Source organism: Cardiocondyla obscurior, linkage group LG05 (genome assembly GCF_019399895.1).
Source record: "Cardiocondyla obscurior isolate alpha-2009 linkage group LG05, Cobs3.1, whole genome shotgun sequence".
Lineage (NCBI taxonomy): Eukaryota > Metazoa > Arthropoda > Insecta > Hymenoptera > Formicidae > Cardiocondyla > Cardiocondyla obscurior.
The window spans coordinates 6,108,666-6,128,505 of NC_091868.1; the positions used below are offsets into that span (position 1 = coordinate 6,108,666).

Here is a 19,840-nt window from a genome sequence, read left to right on the forward strand (position 1 = left end):
CGTGAAAAACGCTGATATTACGTTTAAAACGTGTGGACTTAGAACGGTTAGATAAGATCGAGCGCCAATAAATGAAAACATTTATTTTTCGATAACTCGGAGGAGATCCCGAATGACTTTACAATCTTCATCGGATTGCATAAATTGTATCTCTATAATGCGATTGTCGACAATCGCTGCTCCTCTCCTCGGTGCTTATTCTCCACGATCGGCACAATTATTTCCGCGTTGTTGAACGTCTTCGAAGAAATGAACGGCAAGCGGGTTGATAATGCGCAACTGCGACTTTATGGCGGAACAAGGAAGGTAGAGAATTTTTACTTGATGTAAAAACGGAAAATACGTTTGAAATAATTGTCGCGCGAGCGGAAGCTTTATTTCTAACGAGACGAGTTATTTGTAAAACATGCAGAAATTACTCGCCATGCAAATTAGTAGCCTTAAGAAACCCTGCGGTCGGATACTTTATTATAGTTAAAACAACAACTCTCGTTACGCATAGAATCAACTTTACGTCAGATCTACAAGAGAGCGTGTCGAAACCGCGCGCAGAGGTACGGCAAATAAAATAAAATAAAAATAAAAAAAAAAGAAAGAAATTGACACAAAATGACACTTCGTGCGCAGTCGAACGAAAGACCCTCTTAATTATCTGTAAAATATCCCAGTTGAAAAAAAAAAGTTATCTCGCGAGATATCGCGTGTGCGTCGATTGTGAAAAACCTAAACGGGATCCAAACGCGCGTAGCGTGACAACGAGGAACGAATCGGTTTTGTAATTCTAAAGACGATTCTCTTGTCGAAATCATTATCTTCTATCGAAGGTGATAGTACGACTAGTTGCGTGAAAAGAAACGAAGCGTCGTACGTACGTAACATACGAAACTTGGCTGGCGTGCGGCATGCATTTCGTGACGGCGGATGCAGCGCGGAGACACGGATGATGACTTCACTGCAAAGTGCCTATTAAAAATGGTTCCGTAAAAGACAGAGGAAAGCATAGTATCAACCAAGCGGCTATCTGTGTCCCGATATACCTCGCGTTTGTTACCTGCGGCGTCTACGCGGCAGGGAAAGTGCCGATTTCGCGTCATCGGGGGTACGCGGTGAGATCGGTCGGGGAGAGGCGAGATGCGCGGAAAGATGGAGAGGTGCATTGCACACGGTGTGTGAGAGCGAGAGTCTCCGTGGAATTTTGCAAGACGCTCGTTTGCCGACGTGCGAAAGGAGACAAATATGTGCGGCGCGATGGTCCACGCTCCAGTTATACACTTGTACACACGCGTATGCGTTCATCCGTGAATCGTACGTGCAACAATTACGATATCTTTGCACTTATTTCTCGCGCCGCTTCTGCAAAGACAATTTGCGACGATTTATAAAAATTAATTGGCCACTATCGCAACAATAATAGAGAAATGATACGTACGTTACATTCTTTAACAAGTATAATTGAACGAAAGCTGACCGATACGTTGATTAAATTAATATCATTTAATTTGTAATATTTTTTTTAAAACTTATCGCGTGAAATAATAGGTAAAAAAGAGTTTCTCTCGGAAATTTAGTCTAGGTATAAATTAACGTTTCTTTAATGTGAGCCAGGTCTTTATTTTTATCTCACGAGAACTGGCTTTGATCGACAAATAAAAAAAGAAAAAAAAAAAATGCATACAAAGAGGAGAGAAGCGGGAGGTGCGCGATGTACCAACAATGCCACCGTTTCCAATTATGAGAAGCAAATTTGTCAAGCTACGTAAAATATAATGGACCGTACGTACGTACAATGGGCTGCGCTTCTCTGACCGGTCCTCCCTCACGTACTTTCGCTGGTCCCCGTTTTTTGCATGGGACTTGTTGGTCAATGCAGGCTCACGCATATTTCCCAACAATAGACCACCCCAGCAGCGACCGGCATCACTTGCCAGCGTGTCAGTCTGAGGCAAGAATCGTGAGGATATCTCCTACCAATTGCTCCTGTTCTCTCCTTCTTTATCTTCATCTTCTTCTTTTTTTTTCTTTTTTTTTCTTTTCGCAACATTGTATGACGCAGAGTTGCGTCAAATTGCGTATCGTTAAATTGCACGAACCTTAATTGGATACCGTATTTCACGGTGAATCAATTTGCCGATGCGACGTGTTATTCTCATCGGCAGAATGATTTTATTTCACGCTAAAATTTCTGCGAGATAGAGATAAAGAGAAACGAGATATTTTTTCTTTTTTCTCTCTTTGAAATAATACGAAAAATAAAAGCTTATCTCTGATTATCTTATTTAAGTCCTACGAACTTATCGCTAATAATTTGCTAATGAGAGCTAATTTGGAAAACAGTAGCCGATTATTGCGAACGCCAATCTCACGATTTTATCGTCACGCTTCTTCTCTTCGAACCACTTGAATAGATCCCCGAAGGGGATTTCGCAAGTGTCTTCTTCTGTCGGGTGAACGGAGCTAAGTGAAGAGTGCGCGATGAATCGGTGCACGTACTGTACGTGTCCCGAATCGATCGTAAACCGGACGGTTGAAATCGTCAGCAAGGAGCGTTGCAATATACGGTAAAATCGGACAAGAGACGTTTGCGTAATCCCGCGATCGACGTAGCATCTTCGCGCGATGTTATAGCATTACGTCACGCAGAATCGCCAAGACGCTCCTTACGTTTGTATAGAAGTCAATGAACACCGAATTAAATGTCCAATTTTTCAGTGGATATCTTAACCCGAGTTTAACCGAACGAATTTCGACGATAGATCGACGCTAGATTGAAAAATTACAATTTTTAATTTTTTAATTTTATTTTTTTTGTATTAAATTTCAAGTGATAATCGCATAATCAAAACACGGTAATAACAAAAAGAAAAAGATAGAACGACGAGGAAACGTAGTCGAGCGTTGCGACGATTGTGCGAGTTCGATTCACGCAAGTCACGTTTAATAATGTTAACGAGCATTTTACGTACTTGCGAACGGTGAAATACAAGGTGTAATAGTCTAGTCATTGATTGTGCTCGGCGAGGTGCTTCTCTTTCGTCCCGAGAAAGCCGAGGAAGGGGAGAAAGTCAGGGAAAAATTGTCGAGTATCTTCCATCGACTTGCCTCGATCCTTGGTGAATTCACAAGGAGGAAAGCGCTTGCCAAGTGCCGTATTGCTTAGATCTTCCGCGACGATTTATTTACACGCTGGCTGTTGACCAGCAGATTTACGTTTCAAATGATCCGAGATAGAATAATTGAAATGGAAATAACCGGAAGCTATTACAACCTGGCCATGGGCCATCGTTCCTCTCCAGCTGTTCAACCCGAGTGCCTAACTCGCTGAAAGATTAGACATGTGTATCCTCTTAAACGGGTTAATTAAATTTGCAACTCGTAAATGCTAATAAAAATGGATATAATTTATAATTAATGTAAAACTTGAAAAAGACATATGTATGCATGTACATACGTTCATGTAATGTTACATATTATACAAAATACACATGGTACACTCATTTTTACAGAAATTTTTATAGATCAATTCTTACAGTCTCGCATACAGAACAAAAATACGTGTAATATAAAAATTAATTTTATAGATAATAATAAGTTAATTTACTAGACGCCTTTGTATACACATATTTTCAACATATCTGACTTGTACACGATGCATTCCACTCATACATTCATATTTATATATATTCTTATTAGCCAAGTATCAGTTTTACCACCAATGTTAAAATGTTGAAAAATATCAGAGGCACTGAAAACGAATACGTTAGATAAATAAAAATGTAAAGATGCGAACATTATCATTCAATTTCTCATGATATTTACCTCTCATCACGGTTCGTATCGACTTAACAAGATTCAAAATTTGTGACTTAGCTGTTGGTGGTTCTCCAAAACCTTGTACATTTTGCCACGACGCCCAACCAACTGTGAAATATAAATACGTCCATTAATTTCTTGATATTAGTAATAATTATGACGTTTTTCAATTTACTAGCCAAAAACAAGAAGGAAAAAAAAAGTCACGTTATAGCAATATAACCTATAACATTAGTTTTATTCATATTTGAAGGCAATTAATGTGAATTGATTGAAATAAATAGAAATAATAAAAATATATTAATTGTTACCTTTAGCGAGGAATCTTTCCTCGTTCAAAACGCAAACTGCATTTAGACATAATAGAGTTGCTTCGAAGAGTGTCCACAACGTAAACGCCATGTTGCTAGAATTATCATTTCAGCTAACTTGGCAATACTAAAATTACTGACGTACCGACTGCATCTTACTTATTGTTAGATCTATTTACACTTATAATTTTTTTTTATTGCATTATATATCTCGTTATAATTTCTATTTTTTTGTCGAACAAAAAATATAAAAAATACTTTTACAAAGAACGATATTTTCGAATAACGTCCAAATCACATTCAAATTTAATTTTTTTGCATGTATATTATAATGAAAAAGAAAGAATATCAAATTATTTTTTGATCATACTATTAACTAATAATTAAAATCACTATATAATGCGAGGCTCTGAATAGAGGAGACGGGCAAGAAATTGTGACGCTCAACAAACATGTAGATTAAAATATTTTTATTTTTCCTACGTCTATCATACGTAAGATGCAGGAAATTCAAATGTGACGTCTCGTCCAGTCAGCTGCTTGTATACTGAAGCAAAGGTATCGACCTGTTAATAAAACAAAACGTGTAATAATTAGTTACTGTAAAGTAATACCAAATATTCTATGTCAGGTAAAAAAAAAATTAATACCTTGTGCTCAATATTCGTCTGCTCGATTTTATCGAGATGAACTTTGATAAGCTGTGACCCATCAAGTTTGACTCGGATACGCTTACCAACGATTTCCACAGGATAGACTAAATCTTCCAATATCGCATCATAAACGGAAGTCAGTGTACGGCTGAAAAAAAAAGAGATATGAGATTTAATTTAATTTAATTTTTTTTTTTTCTGTATTTTTTTTACCTCCTAGGACGTTTCTGCTTGTTCTTAGTGCGTGTTTTTCTCGTTGGCTTAGGCAAGATTTTACGTTCACCGATAAACATTACATGCTTTCCAGAAAACTTCTTCTCCAATTCGCGTACCAGGCGTGTTTGAATTTTCTGGAATGCCTTCAGCTTTGGCATGGGTACATATATAATGATTGACTGTAAGAAACAAAAATCTATTAATACGATTTTATTATAAAAATTATACAGGGTTTCTAAAATAAAATGTCAAATTGTAAAACTGGTGTAAGAGTGACAAGGAAACTGCAGGTGAGTGAACTCGACAGACGAATAGCGCTTTCGTGAACTCGACAAACGAATAGCGCGTTCGTCTGTCGCGCTCATTCACTCTCAGCTTGTCGCTTTTACGCCTAAAAAATTGTATAAACTCGTACAGAATTTTTTTATCTCCAATTATAATTTTCTACCCACAGTTTTACAATTTGACATTTTATCTTGAATACTCCGTATATAATAAAATAAAAATTTCTTCAATAAAATAAATCTAACATGTTACCTAAATAGACAAAAAAAAAAAGCATTAAAAAATTTTAAACTAGCAATTTTTAAAAATAAAAATAAATATGCAGATAAACTGGAAGAAAGAAAATTTTACCTTCTTATTATTCGTCTCGATCTCTTTCGCCTTCGTGATGTAAAGTTCTCTCAACTGCGATTTGAGATCGCTGTTCATCTCCAATTCGAGAAGCGCTTGGGAGACACTAACCTCAAACTGATCGGGCTCGGCCCCATTGCTCTTAATTATTTTCGCGTTCGTTGTCAACATCTAAAAAAATTTCGAGATCGTAACGTTAGCATATGTACCACACAAAGTTTATAATGCTCAGCAAAACAATCAGAACAGTTATAAGACCCACGTTCAGAAACTTAAAATGTGTTACATATTATGAAGTACAAAGAGACATTTATCGCGCATATTTTATACATTATTGAAAATTTTAAAGCCGCGCCGAATGAAAATGGAATAGTTTGTGGAAAAATATACCTTGCCGAGGCTCATCTTCTCTGAGAAAAGAAATCTGCCAGAATACCGACGAACACGAACACAACGTGCTCGGAGAAAAGGACTTGCAAACGAGTATCGCCGTAGTACTAAGAGAGAAAGGTTAACTTCGACCAATCGAGGTAAGGTATATTAAAAGTGGCATCGTTTGATTGGTAAGATTTTGGACACCATTTTAAGAGCGTTACACAGGCGTTCTAACCTCCAAGTCTCTCTAACCTTGTTTCAGAAAAGCCAGATCAGTATTCAGAATCATTCGTAATTGGAGAGAAGCTGGAGAGGAGAACGATGTGCTTGCCACTCGCGATGACGCATAACGCTCGGTTCAACACGATCTACCCACTCAGGCCTTGTACAAAGTACAGTCGTAAAAATTACTTAGATATTTTCGATAAATGACACATAAAAAATTCACATAGCTTACAATGTAAGTCGCATTATCTATTTTTATTTTATTATATATTATTGCTACGTTAATTTCACGATTTTATTTTAATTTGATATCAAATGAAAGTGTAAATTTTGTAGTTATCAATGTACGTTTTAAAATGCATTCAGGTGTAATCAAGGATGACCTCGTTAGGAATATTTTTTTCCGTTACACAAGATAGGTGAATAATATCAAGTAAGTTAATAATCTTTTTAAATAAAAAATCACATTAATGATAATAACACGATGAACGTGTTGAATGATTATTGATTTCGAATTGATCCACGTGAGAAAACTAGACTATCGTCAATTAACAAGATCAATGTTTATACATATAACTTAATTGTACAAGTAATCCTTTTATTTAAATTTTATTAGTATAAAATTTAAGTGAAACGTTAAGTATTTATTTCATTAATTTTCTGATATTATATCGCTAATACTTTTATAAATAATACTGAAAAACTTCTTAAGTATTCGTTTTTCAATATTATTCAAAGCTAACAAGACTTGAATGAGAATATTTTTCGAGACAAATTTGTGTATTAACGAAAGGCTTAGTTAAAAAAAAAAAAAAATCGATGTATAAACTATTTACAATTGTATTCAACGTTTTGTATTCATCAATCGTACAATTTAGTTATGCTAATTATGTCTGATCGGTTTCAAGTTTTCCGAACATTGTAAAGTCACGATTCAGAAGACATACGCATTTAATACGACGGAGATAAATTCTAAAGATAAAGTTTTTACAATTCATCGTGACTCAAGTGCTTCTCGGACTCTTCTCGTTCTAACGCAATCTACGTGCATAATTCCACATGATATAAACGACGACAGTTGTTATATCATCTTCAGTTGTGAGCGAATGCAAGACAAGTTCACACGAAGAAAAAAAAAAAAACAAAACCCACACGAGCTGGTACACGGCGCAATATATCGGATGCGATTACATCACACCGTATTCGGGTATGTCGACGTTCAATTTTTGAAGGAAGAAAACGATGGCAATCTCCATCATTTTATTTTTGTTCATCAGCGCGCCGCAGTAATCTATCAGAACGAAGTGTAAAGAGAAAAATTAATCTCACGACGTTTTCTGCGCAATTATTTTTCATTTAGACGAACGGTATTATTAATTCGTTTTATCTCTCGGGTATCGCGCGTTGTCAATTGGAATACGACAAGTCTCTATTTAGATTAATTAAAATTTTTTATCTAAAGAATAGTCGACGCCGCATTTAATTATGTGCGTTACACGCGTATGTACTCAATTATTCATTCTCGCGACAGCTGTCAGTAAATAAATATGAGTATGACCGTTATACATACATTTTTTTTTTCTACCTCGTTTTAATCTAGAATTCGGATTTTTAAAGCACACTCTTGTTCATGATCTTAAACTAGACGTATTTTATTTGAATTTTATATTGAACTTTTCAATTTTGCCAAGAGATTCTTATGTAACAGAAAGTTATTTTTGTTTCTTTCAGATCTATCAATCTTGATAAAAAGTAAAACGACGATCGCTGGATAATGGAACTCTTCGAAGTTCTATGCGGCATTGCTGTCGCAGTGCTCGCTCTTTATTATTATCTCACATCAACTTTCGACACTTGGAAGTCACGCGGGATTAGTGGTCCACGCCCGATACCGGGATTTGGTAATTTCAAGGATCTTATGTTGGGTAAAATAGCCATGGGCGATTTTATTACAAAAATATATAACGACTACAAAAATGAATCAATGATTGGTATATTCAGTTCGAGGACACCTATTCTCATTGTAAAAGATCTGGATTTAATTAAAGATATTATCATCAAAGATTTTTCCGTCTTTGCTAATCGAGGACTGCCTACTTTTGAAAAGGTGAGAACATCTAAAATCAAAATCAAAAATCAATTATTGACAGAAAGGTTGCAACACTTGAAGTTAGGGACACGATTTTAGAAATAGAAATGCGATGCGAATCGCTGCATTCACTCATGCGGCACTTCATTCATGTCAAGTTTTTTTTTTGTATGTATGAAGCGCCGCATGAGCAAATGCAGTGGTTCACATAGAAAATGCGAACCACTACATTCGTTTACGTGCAATACATAGATCTGGTCATATCTATGTATTGCACACGAATGAATGTAGCGGTTTGCATTTTCTGTTTCTAAAAATCATATTACAACTTCATGTGTTGCAATCATTCTGACCACGAATGTACAAGCGAGTTTAAATGCTTTTTCAAAAATTTACATAGATATATATTTTTTTATTTTTTTATTTTTATAGAATAAAAATTGTTAAAAATTATGCAGTTTTGGTACAAGAATTTAATTTTAAGTCGTATCTACTTGATTACAATTCTAATTTTGCCACAGGCTGAGCCGCTATCACAACATCTTTTTGCTCTGGAACCGAAAAGATGGAGACCATTAAGAACCAAACTGTCGCCTGTTTTCACATCTGGCAAACTGAAAGAGATGTTCTCTTTGATATCGGAATGTGGTGACTATCTCGTTAAATACATGGAAAAAATCGCTGATAAAAATGAACCTGTAGAATGCCGTGAGTTGACAGCCAAATATACGACTGATGTTATCGGTAGCTGTGCTTTTGGTATCGAGATGCACGCTTTGTCGAATGAAGACAGTGAATTTCGTAAGATGGGAAGAAAAATATTCGTTTCGTCGTGGAAAAATATATTACGATTAAGAATTAGACAAATGTTTCCATGGCTTTATGAAGTACTTGGACATATTGTGAGCCCAACAGACGTTACCAAATTTTTCATACGTGTTATCGTGGAGACCATAGACTACAGAGAAACGAATAATGTAATCAGAAACGACTTCATTGATATGCTACGTGAATTAAAGAAGCATCCTGACAAACTCGGCGATATTGGTATACACTTTTACATACAATTTAATTTACTGTTTCACGTATATACCATGTAAATTTAATTATTTATATTAATGAGAAAATAACATTTCAGAATTAACAGATCATTTACTAGCTGCACAAGCATTTGTCTTTTTCGTCGCTGGTTTTGAAACTTCTTCGACGACTATGAGCAATGCTCTCTACGAGTTAGCCCTAAATCAGAAAGTACAGGATAATTTACGAGAAGAAATTGATGAAGCCTATGTGAAATATAATGGAGACTTGAAATACGAAAATATAAAAAAAATGAATTACTTAGATAAAGTATTCAAAGGTACGTCATCTGCAAAAAAAGTTCGCTGTTTTTTCTTCTTTTGTTTTTCTTTCAACGATTTTACAACGTAATCTTTCACTAAGACTTTTAAATTAAGATTTTATTTTTTAATATTATCATAATTTAATATTATTCTCAATGCATGCAGAAACGCTACGAAAATATCCGCCAGTAACAGTCCTCTTCAGAGAATCAATGTCGAGTTATACTTTTGAGGGAACTAAAATTAGTATACCAAAAAATCAAAAAATATGGATTCCCGCTTATGCGATTCAACGAGATCCAGATATTTATCCAGATCCAGACGTTTTTGATCCAGAAAGGTTTGATGAGGAAGCTGTGCAAAGCAGGCACCCGATGGCTTTTCTACCTTTCGGCGATGGTCCAAGAAATTGCATTGGTACAGTAAAATAAATTTAAATTAAAAACATTACTATCTATTTCCACCGTTTTGCTAAAAAAATATTCCTAATTGAAAAAGTCTTTAACTCAATTAATCTTTTTTTCAATTACTTTGATTTAATTTACATTGTAATCGTTTAATTTTCAGGAGCTCGTTTTGCTGTTTATCAAACTAAACTTGGTCTTATAAAAATATTACGCAACTACAAAATTGAGACCTGCGAGAAAACGGTAATACCTTACGTAAACGATCCTAAGGCATTCCTATTAGCACCGAAAGGCGGAATATACTTGAAAATAGTTAAGATTAATCGACAATAATTAATTCACATTTTGCTGCAACTATAAAGGCGCGGCAAAATAAAAAAAAAAAAATTAAGAAAACTTATTAACTGTGCACCGCTCGCTATAGTACACATATTACATTTTAAAGAAGGCAAAGTGTTTAAATACCTTATGAGATTTCACATATGAAGTACAATTAAACTAAAACGGTAATTTAATCATGCGTTCACGTAGGTACCTGAAAAAAAATGTTAAGTGAACGAAATGATAAATTTGTTAATACCGGGACTTCGCGGCACAGAGTCTTCGAAAAATTTCGATAAGTATCAGGAGGTTAGAACAAGTAAGTGGGTGTGACGTGTTGGAGCGCCGTTCTCACCAATGCCTCCACCACGCCTTTTTTGTAATGGTTGCCGTTCCCGCCAACGCCGTGGCCACGCCTGCTTTTGTAATGGCTGCAACACCATCATGGCTGCGGCGTTGGCGGGAACGGCACTCCGTTAGCTAATATCAAGAAAATCCTCTACGGGCCGCCACCAGCCAGTCGAGAAGTCTACTCTTGTCGTAACAGTATTAAATTCATAACCGTCAGCAGTATAAGTAGTGCCGCGTTGTGAGACTTATCATTTTGTTCACTAATTGTAATCGAGAATTAAATATTCGAGTGTTAATATTATAATTAATGAATAATGTGCGCTTTGGATCTCGTCATTAATAAGAGCAAAGAGAAGGAAAGGAAAGGTATAATGATGACACTTTTGTATGTACAATATGACGTTATAATAATTCAATGATTTATCGTAAAAATACGCTATTCTTAAAGACGTATTCGCAAACAATTGTGGAATTAATGTTACATTATTATCTATATCGACAGAATTGTTAAATAACTCACGGTTAGTTTGCGTTTGTCTTTAAAACTAGGACTTTGCAATTAAAGACGCATGCTAAAAAATTGTAATACTTCTAAAATGTTTTTTTTTTTTTTTGGCAATTGGAACTCTATCTACTTTTGTCATCTAAAAAATTCAAGTTAGTATCAGCTCGACCGGCCCTCGATAGAAATCCAACCGTGGACTTCCGAGTCACGAAGTACTTTTCTCAGTTGCACGACACTTTTAATTAGATTGAGACTCGTGTCTTTATGTTCGAAATAAAGCGCACGTAACGTCGTAGTAATAAAATATATATTGAATATTCATTGGCCTTTGTTTAAAATTTACACGGGAAATTCTATACTTCTCGTACGCGAGGGCGATCCACGCACTAATAATAATTAAAGGTATATACAGAAATCGTCGGTGATTTTTTTTAAAAGAAATGCTTTAGAAATAGATTACTTTTAATATTGTCGTTAAGAGAAAATTTTCTAAAAAACTGTATTTCTAGAATATTACTTAGCAAGGCTTGGAACATGCTGTATATTTATTACGTAATATGCGTTTTGTCCTCTTCGTACATGTAACCGTAATATTTTGGTTCGCGCTCGTTTGTCATGGGATAACGTGAAATCTATGGCAATCGGATCGTTGGGTGCGGGAAGTAGAGAAGTTCAATCTTAATTCTCGCCTCGCGCAGAACGGTTTTGGCACTTTTTGTAAGACAGGCACACGCGTTAGCTGCAAACAGCTGATGCCTCGCAGTACGCCCATTCGCAAGAGTCGTACGTCATAAAACCGTCACCTCGAAAATACATTTACTCTCTCTTCCGGGCACGATTTTAGCTCTATCACGTGCTTATACAGCGCTTAACCCTTCGTGCATCTTTAACGTACATCGATTCGAGCGAAACGTGTCGTGTAACATTCCCGATCGATCGACGTGCAGCGATGCGTGGAAAAAAAATTTACCTCGCGAACGCGCGGCATTTGGTAAGATATGTGCACGATAGCGCGTCGCATCATTTATTTATGTACAAATTATCGGGATACGGAACTTGGATTTATTTTCTCGCGCGATGCTTTTTTTTTTTTCTTTTTTTTCTTTTACGATGGTTTCACCACCATTAACCTACGAGATGCGACAAAGTGGAAGTAAATATAACCTAAATCACAAATTCAGATTTTGTGCAGACGCACAATATTTTTAATGACTATAATAGGCGTATTTTATTTAGATAAATTAATGAAATCAGTTCGTTAATGTCGAACCGATCGCTATCGCTTATTATTATTGCCAAGCTGTAGCTTTAGACTTTTTAGAGAAAAATCTAGCCTCAGCCTATTTTTAGTAATCGAAGTTTATGTATGGCCACGTATATTAACACTCAGGTCCCTAGTTCTTTGAAATGAGGCAATTTATTTTTTTTTGGTTTTGTTTTAGGTTTGATATGTATTAAGCATATCAGTGGCGTTGTGCCTCACTTATTTGCGTGTGAAATAAATGCCGATCGAAAGTTATCGCGGCGACATAGTACTTATTTAATATTATAAAATAACGGTTTCGTTGTAGTAACCAAGTTAATGAAGAATCGATCGTTGCGAAAAATGCAAGTGTTGTAAAAATAATAACTTATGGCACGTCATGCAAGCACGGATCGCAAGGCTTTTTTGTATCTCGGTAAGTTATCTAAAGTAACGTTCGAATATATTTTCTCGCCGTGTACTTTGAATTTACGATTCTTTCTTTTTTTATTTTAGGCGAGTTACGCTCGAACCTATGAATACTGATTTATTTAATGGAAATGCTGTCAATGTATAGACTTGCGGCAATGTGTTCAGAGTGAAAAAGCTTGAAGGAGTTCATTTCAAGCAATGACAATACTGCTTCATACCGCGATTGAGACATTTCGCGCTTATACCGTAAAGGTTGATTCTGCTGACCTCGCTATCAGATAAAGTGTAATTGCCGTCACCGTGGTATCTGATAGTTACCTCGAAGTTACCGTTTCCAGGTGTTGTCTGGATCAAGTAGAAGTACGTGACGGTGGCGGAGTTATCCATGCCGTAGTCGATCACCTGGTCCACTCGGTGCACCTTCTTCAGCTTGAGCCGCGCGCAGAGTCGCCTGCCCTTTTTGTCCTTGTAACTTTTCACGATGCTCTCGATATGTTCTATAAACTTGTACACGCCACCGGTAGCGATTTTGTCGTGCACGTCGATCGACTTGAAGGCCGTGCAAGTGCACCAATGATAAGCTACACCCGCGTCCTGGCAGCCTCTTTCGCGAGGGACGGGAGTGAAAAGGGACTGGCAGGTGGAACACCCGGGGCTGGAATCGGCGTCGCCGCCTCCGTTGACGAGAACGTCCCGCAGCGTCTCGTAAAGATCGTACGGCGAGGTGAGGCGATTTTGGTTCACCGCGAGCGCTTGATAGCTCTCTGGATTCTCTCGACGAAACCATTCCGGCAGCCAGATGTAGATGTACGGCAGTCTCTCCTCGTACCAGCCGATAAAGGTGTTGCGAAACTCGCCCCAGCGCATGCCGTGGTCACTCAGGAAGACTATCATCGAGTCGTTCAGGATTCCTTTCTCTTCCAGAATCTCGAATTTCTTTAGCACGCGCGCATCTATCGACGAGATGCCGTTCATGTTGTCGTGGCTAACCGTGTTCGTCCAGAAGAAACCGAAATACGGCACGCTGACGAAGGTTTGGGCAAAGTTCATAGCGTAGTCGAAGATCCGTTCGAAGCTTATCTCAGGTCCCGTGCAATATTTCATGCTGAATCTGCAAGCAACGCGGAGGGAAATCTCTTAAGTCGTCGATAAGATCGGAATATCATTCGGTGATAATAATAATTAATAATAGTTGTCATTGTTAGGAACCTCGTTACCTTCTTTTTATTTTAAGAAGTTTCTCGCTGGCTAGCATGTAGGGTCTCAAGTAGTAGTCTGTAGGCGGGTCGACGAAGCCGACCTTGAGGTAGTTAAATGTGCTCAGGGTGGTCTCATCCTCGCCGTAGGCCGTAACGTACCCGGCGTTATGAAAGTTGTTCCAGAGAAAGGGACAGTTGTCAAGTTTGTAGGCCACTGTCGGCGAACACCGCGAGTATGCCTGGTCTGACATCTGGCCGGTCAAAATCGCCATCAGATTTGGAAAAGTGTTGTCGCCGATCTTGTTGTAGCCTTTCAATCCTATCCAGCCGGTCTCGCGCAAATATTTCTCAGTTTTCGGCATGGCCCGGTAGAAGTTCAGTCGACTGACGCTGTCGATGCCGAGGACGAGCACGCTTAACTTTCTCGAATAGTTTCCGATTTGGCTGCTATTGTGATCTACGCGTTCGCGTACCTTATCTGGATTCAGGATCGCATGAACGTTCTCATATACCGTTTTCGTCTTCGTCTTGCATAATACGTACGCCACTTCCACTTCGCGCGGAAGCATCACTTGTTCCGTGAAGTTCTCGCACTGTTTAACTCTATTGAAAAGAAAGAGATCGGCAAATGTTTTCCAGAAAAAAGTTTCGCGCGGGTTTTTTCAATCTTTAGAAAATCTAGAGCAGTTCTTTTACATTGCATTAAAAAAAAATTAGATAAATTAATTATTGTTACTTAATTGTTTTTTTTTTTAGTTAAATTTTTTAAATTAAAAACACTCGAATGACTTAAAATAACAGCAGAAATTTTCAGCTCATACAAAGACGAGTGGTGAATCTTACGATATTGTGGAGTCGTAGTTATCCTTCTTCGGCTTGTCCACTTTGGGCCTGACTACGGATGACCAGCAACAGAAGACGTCGCTGTGCAGGGTCTTTATCGTGGAATCGAGGGAAAGAAACACGCTGCCGTTAGGTTCCCTCAAAATTTGCGAGAAGATGCGATCGTTCGTGCGGCATTTCTCCAGTTTTTCCTTCTTCACGAATTTCACGATGGACGGATCCAGAGGCTTTTTGGACAGCATGTGACATCTTGGATTCCAAACGAGGTAACCATCTACCATGCCTATCGTCAAATGTAATCCGCTATAATATTGCTGATTTACTTATTAAATTTCAATGACACATCGCGAGACTGCTCGGATAAAGTTTTGGTCGATATCTCGACGATAATATAAGATATTCTCACCTTCGACGACGTTGTATGATTTTAAGGACGGATACGGTAGAACGTTGTAATCATACTCGTCACCGGAAACGAGGTAGAGGGTGAAGATGATCAGACATGGTAACAGAACCAGAATAAGGCCGGGTCGTCGACAGAAGCATTCGGTGAAGCGTGACCATTTCGCCTTCCACATCATGCTCTTGTGGTCGCACCTTTCTCAGGGTCACGGGAGATCAAAGGTAATCCCGTATCATCTTGTCGCGAATCCTGCCCTATTTCTATCAATTTCGTTAGATTTTGCGATCGGTTTATTCTCACCGAGTACGTATCAACTGTTCCCCATACGTCTCCCGATTGGCTTTCATAATTTCGTCGAACGTGACGTAAACATTTATCTAGCCACGAGTCACCATTCTCATCATCCTCGGCTTCTCCCTCTCCACAGGGGAAGATTGTCATCGAGCAGCTGCCGTACTTTACAACACTGATAAGCGATTTACTATCTCGATGAGACTTGTTCTGAAATATAAATATTATCTCTTCAAATATATTTTAGTAGATAAATGTAATTAATAAAGAAAAAAAATTTTTAAAAACTTTAAAAAAAAAAAAAAAACTTAAAAGAATCTCTTCTTAAATTATATATTAAGAAAGCAATCTAAAAGATACGTTGTCAGCTTAGCATTTTCTGTGTCACCAGTTAAATGTTAAATTGGCAAAACATGGAATTGATTAGATAAATGCAGTAAATCTGTGATCTCCACGTGATAGTAATCGCGCAAGAATACAAAGTTTATCATAAGCTAGATGCAATTTTATTTCGACGAATAACACTTCTGATTAGATCTCATTTCGCTTGGTTTCCGGTAACCGAACGTATTAAGGACATACACGTTAGGATCGTTGATGTAAAATCCGAAACGAACGCACTTTTCATCATTTTAGTCTTCACTGATTAATATATACGCGTGAACAAATGTTTCATTAAAAAAATTTCATTATTTCTTGCTAATTTAATCATATCTGTTAGTTGCATTTAATTAGTTTCTCTACTACACACCGAGAAAAAAAAACAATCTTATTACGTATTGCATTTGTCATATTTATAAATAATTTGTATGGGTAATGTAATTGCATATTTTTTTAATGATTCTTATGAATATGAAGAAAGAGAAACAAGGAACGAACGAGGAAAAAAATACGTGTAGTTGAACAACAAGGTTTTGCCGAGAAACAGAAATTTTTACATAATGAATAAATGTCATTGGAAAAGACAATTACACTGCATTATCTCTATTTAACGAGAAACCAGAGAAGACAATAGAAACGACTGAAATAAGTTACGACGAAACTTTAATCAGTTAAAAAAAATTTAATATTTAAAAAGATATCATTATCTAATTCGATCTTCAAAATGTGATTATATGTGTAAAATGTAAAATAAATATAAAAATCACATTTTTCTTTTTTTTTTGTTTTAGATTTCATACAAAAGTTCACAAATCGAAACGCAGATACCGTTCTTTCGATATGGGTTATCATATTATGACGAGATAATCAAATAAAATTAGGTAAGCATAGGTGTGTAATTAGATATTGGACATCGAACAATGCTTATGTTGCACGTTATAATAGCCAACAAAAGTAGCGTTAATATGTAAAATGTAATGCACGTATAAGTAAATTAACTTGCGTGCCATTAAAATTGATTATACATCAACATGTAATTTTACATATGCAGGATGATTCGAGCAAGTTCAAAATCTCGCAGTTTGTATACACGCAGGTAAATCTTTTAATTTAAATTGTAACTTTGTCTTGAAACGTTATATTTTAATTATTAATAAAAACTTTAAAACTTTCACAGATTAAGCTTCAAAAAAAAAAAAAAAAAAATGCGAGAAGAGAGCAAGTGGACAGGAAAAATTAAGTAACAATTCACAAGACCGTTTCGGAAACTTTGAATTCACGTCGATACGTATTCGCAAGAGTCGCACATTCGCTGCACAAGGATATTTCGTTTCGGTGCGTATTCATCTTGTCGTTCTGCGCGCGTACAAGCGGTGAAATAGCCCCGCGAGGTTCTTTCAATTACCTCTCGCAGCCGCGTGTCGACGTACGAATGGGAGGCGTCCGATCGTGGCGCAATTCGACGTGTCCCCGGAATGCGTCGGGATGCGGACGCGCGAATTGTCACGTTTATCTCGACTCGCGTCCGGCGACGCGACTTTGGGCGCGCGAGAGGATGACGCTCGACATAGCGAGCCACGGCACGAGGTCTCACCCCGCTCGCGGCTACCAAGGGCTGCGACCAAGTTTAATCGAATCGAGCTGGCCGGGTTTGACGCGCGCGCGTGCCACCCACGCTGCAACCAGGCAACTCAGTCGCCGACTGACGGAGATTCGCGCATACGTCGTCATCGTCGTCGTCGTCGACGACGACGACGACGACCAGCGTGCCTCCACTCGTACACCTCGCCGCGCCGGTCTGCGCCCACCCGACCGACCCACTGCGGCCTCGCGAGCGATGCGCGCGGCTCCTTATCAAATCGGGGTGCATCCTCGCATTCTCATATTTCTAAAAAATGCTAATCTCATAGAGTTTAATTTGCAAAAAATACCTGCCTCAACAATATTTTACCAACATTTTGGTTCGCATACGAGCGACATTAAATCCGCCGAAATATTATTAATTATTTTTTTTTTTTTAATATATTAAATGTAAGAATGATGGGACTTATTTTTAAAGTAAGAACGTCTTTATTATATATGTTCGTTGTTATCTAATTAACCGTTATTCAGTATGATAAAGCAAAGTAAAATTGTAGAAAGATATACGCACAAGACACATATTTATCTTCCGGTCGAGCCATTAATAAGCGTCAGGTTAATTTCTGCTTTACAAATTTCCGGCGTTAATGGGATGAAAAATGAGACTTCATCGACAGTCCACATCCTAACGATTCGGGCGAACTAAGAGTCAAAACGTGGTAAAGCAAAACGTGCAAATGCAATTGTGACTAAAAGTTAATTGGATTCTAACTTAATTTAACTTTTTAACCTTTAAAAACCGCAGATGTAATTTTTAAACCACACACAGTGCAGACTTCTGCCGATAAGATTAACGAATACGTACCACATATTATGATTACGCCAACTTTGATGTCACAGATTATTTTTAGTTTCAACTTAATATTTAATTTAAAAATATTTCTCCAATATTTTAGAACATATTACGATAAAAGAAACCTTAACAAATGTTTTAATACAATTGGTTTGTTTTTTACAGAAAAATGATGCAGTTTTATTGCAGAAGTCAAGGACGAATAGATTAGGTTTATAATAGGCCAATTCAGACACAGCGTAGTGTTTCTAGAGTCAAAGTCCGTTCGCTAGACGAAATACGTACCTGATGCTGCAGCACGTGTACACCGTTCCAAGATATATCGTGCGGGCAGTTATCGACGAGCACGAGCGAAGCCAGACACGCAGTCGCGGAATTGCCCGGGACCAACATCAGCCGCAGAAACGTCGGCCTTAGTTTCAGGCACAAAAGCGATGTACTGTAGTTTTCTGTTTGTTTACGCCATCGTTATTGCACGAAACACTCTCAAGGCTGTTTTACTTTTAAGTAATTTAAAAAACGATAGTTAAATACACTTAACAATTACAATGAAAAAGATATATATACTTCATATTGAAAATTTATGCGTCTTATCAGACTTTTGTTTCTTCTGACCACTTCTGACTTTATAATATTTTGTATTGTTTTAGACCGACATAAAGCAATTTTTATATGCCAGACGTTGTCGATGATGAGACAGTTTACTATGCAAATCCGATCTTTGTCGTCTTATTTGTAAATTAAATTATCGATGACTCGCTAACAAGATTCACGCTTCCTACGTGCTGCAAACTGTATTCATTGTGCATATAGCAAATGTATTAATTTTTTCAAAACGTTATGCAAATATAATTACTTTGTTTCAAACAAAAAAAAAAAATTATAAAACGTATTATAGTCGCAGATAGTAGAAAAGAAATTAATTTGTAATAAAATACCAAATGCGACAAAACCGAGATTTGCATATTATTTCAAATTCATTAAGTTATATTTTATTTCGTCGATACATATATAGATTACAAGATAAATATACGAGATGCGTCAAATATCCTATTAAAATAATAACTGACAGTAATACAAAAGTATTGTACAAGAGCAGTTTGTTAATAAATAAAGTGCATGATTGAGAGTCAAACAGAAGATGTATTATCATATCGATGCACGCTGGATATTGAATCTAATCATACGCCTATATTTTAGATTCAATTTTGGGCTATTTTTTAAATACTGTACACATATTGCCGACATATCTTTTTAACGACACCATTTGCGATATCACATCTTCTGTTTATTAAAGATATAGTGCAACAGTCTCGGAACTCTAAATCTTCATCTTTGTTAGAGTGGTTTAACCTAATCCAACGTTTTCAGA

At 37.0% G+C, this 19,840-nt stretch overlaps 4 protein-coding genes and 1 long non-coding RNA gene across 6 annotated transcripts; 2 read left to right on the plus strand and 3 right to left on the minus strand.

The window, feature by feature from the left end:
* Positions 1–3,377: 3,377 nt before the first annotated feature.
* Positions 3,378–4,303, minus strand: LOC139102925 (immediate early response 3-interacting protein 1). The gene is made up of 3 exons (XM_070657138.1): positions 4,122–4,303; positions 3,817–3,918; positions 3,378–3,742 (listed from the first exon to the last, which is right to left on the minus strand). Exons 1-3 carry the CDS (start codon positions 4,210–4,212, stop codon positions 3,687–3,689), a joined length of 249 nt encoding a protein of 82 aa, XP_070513239.1. The 5' UTR covers positions 4,213–4,303; the 3' UTR covers positions 3,378–3,686.
* Positions 4,304–4,576: 273 nt separating this feature from the next.
* On the minus strand, positions 4,577–6,168 carry LOC139102920 (small ribosomal subunit protein eS7-like). The gene is made up of 5 exons (XM_070657131.1): positions 6,017–6,168; positions 5,627–5,797; positions 4,988–5,169; positions 4,772–4,922; positions 4,577–4,687 (listed from the first exon to the last, which is right to left on the minus strand). Exons 1-5 carry the CDS (start codon positions 6,029–6,031, stop codon positions 4,610–4,612), a joined length of 597 nt encoding a protein of 198 aa, XP_070513232.1. The 5' UTR covers positions 6,032–6,168; the 3' UTR covers positions 4,577–4,609.
* A 97-nt stretch (positions 6,169–6,265) lies between these two features.
* On the plus strand, positions 6,266–11,323 carry LOC139102896 (cytochrome P450 6A1-like). 2 transcript variants are annotated; one of them, XM_070657087.1, is made up of 7 exons: positions 6,266–6,461; positions 6,593–6,659; positions 7,958–8,333; positions 8,837–9,362; positions 9,454–9,675; positions 9,824–10,075; positions 10,226–11,323. In XM_070657087.1, exons 3-7 carry the CDS (start codon positions 8,001–8,003, stop codon positions 10,396–10,398), a joined length of 1,506 nt encoding a protein of 501 aa, XP_070513188.1. In that variant the 5' UTR covers positions 6,266–6,461; positions 6,593–6,659; positions 7,958–8,000; the 3' UTR covers positions 10,399–11,323. The 2 variants fall into 2 exon arrangements, with proteins under 2 accessions (XP_070513188.1, XP_070513186.1); XM_070657085.1 differs by lacking the exons at positions 6,266–6,461; positions 6,593–6,659 and adding an exon at positions 7,168–7,433.
* On the minus strand, positions 9,879–15,540 carry LOC139102891 (uncharacterized). Its single transcript, XM_070657073.1, has 4 exons — positions 15,366–15,540; positions 14,960–15,242; positions 14,135–14,719; positions 9,879–14,028 (listed from the first exon to the last, which is right to left on the minus strand). Exons 1-4 carry the CDS (start codon positions 15,538–15,540, stop codon positions 13,104–13,106), a joined length of 1,968 nt encoding a protein of 655 aa, XP_070513174.1. The 3' UTR covers positions 9,879–13,103.
* LOC139102926 (uncharacterized) lies at positions 15,095–19,767 on the plus strand. Its single transcript, XR_011545794.1, has 6 exons — positions 15,095–15,225; positions 15,392–15,583; positions 16,826–16,915; positions 17,086–17,130; positions 17,212–17,369; positions 18,634–19,767. It is a non-coding gene; the product is annotated as an uncharacterized lncRNA (long non-coding RNA).
* The last annotated feature ends 73 nt before the right edge of the window (positions 19,768–19,840 follow it).

Bases quoted from the DNA above. Each gene is read 5' to 3' on its own strand.
- LOC139102920 (XM_070657131.1), bottom strand. The intron at 5,170-5,626 runs GTAAAATTTTCT...TGTTTCTTACAG, and splicing joins TCGAGACGAATAATAAGAAG to TCAATCATTATATATGTACC. The intron at 4,923-4,987 runs GTAAAAAAAATA...TTTTTTTTTCAG, and splicing joins AAGCAGAAACGTCCTAGGAG to CCGTACACTGACTTCCGTTT.
- LOC139102925 (XM_070657138.1), bottom strand. From the start codon at position 4,212: ATGGCGTTTACGTTGTGGACACTCTTCGAAGCAACTCTATTATGTCTA. The intron at 3,919-4,121 runs GTAACAATTAAT...TATATTTCACAG, and splicing joins GGAAAGATTCCTCGCTAAAG to TTGGTTGGGCGTCGTGGCAA. The intron at 3,743-3,816 runs GTAAATATCATG...ATTCGTTTTCAG, and splicing joins GATACGAACCGTGATGAGAG to TGCCTCTGATATTTTTCAAC.
- LOC139102891 (XM_070657073.1), bottom strand. From the start codon at position 15,540: ATGATGTGGAAGGCGAAATGGTCACGCTTCACCGAATGCTTCTGTCGA. The intron at 15,243-15,365 runs GTGAGAATATCT...ATTTGACGATAG, and splicing joins ATCATACAACGTCGTCGAAG to GCATGGTAGATGGTTACCTC. The intron at 14,029-14,134 runs GTAACGAGGTTC...CGTTGCTTGCAG, and splicing joins CTTCTTAAAATAAAAAGAAG to ATTCAGCATGAAATATTGCA.
- LOC139102896 (XM_070657087.1), top strand. From the start codon at position 8,001: ATGGAACTCTTCGAAGTTCTATGCGGCATTGCTGTCGCAGTGCTCGCT. The intron at 9,363-9,453 runs GTATACACTTTT...ATAACATTTCAG, and splicing joins TGACAAACTCGGCGATATTG to AATTAACAGATCATTTACTA. The intron at 9,676-9,823 runs GTACGTCATCTG...CAATGCATGCAG, and splicing joins CTTAGATAAAGTATTCAAAG to AAACGCTACGAAAATATCCG.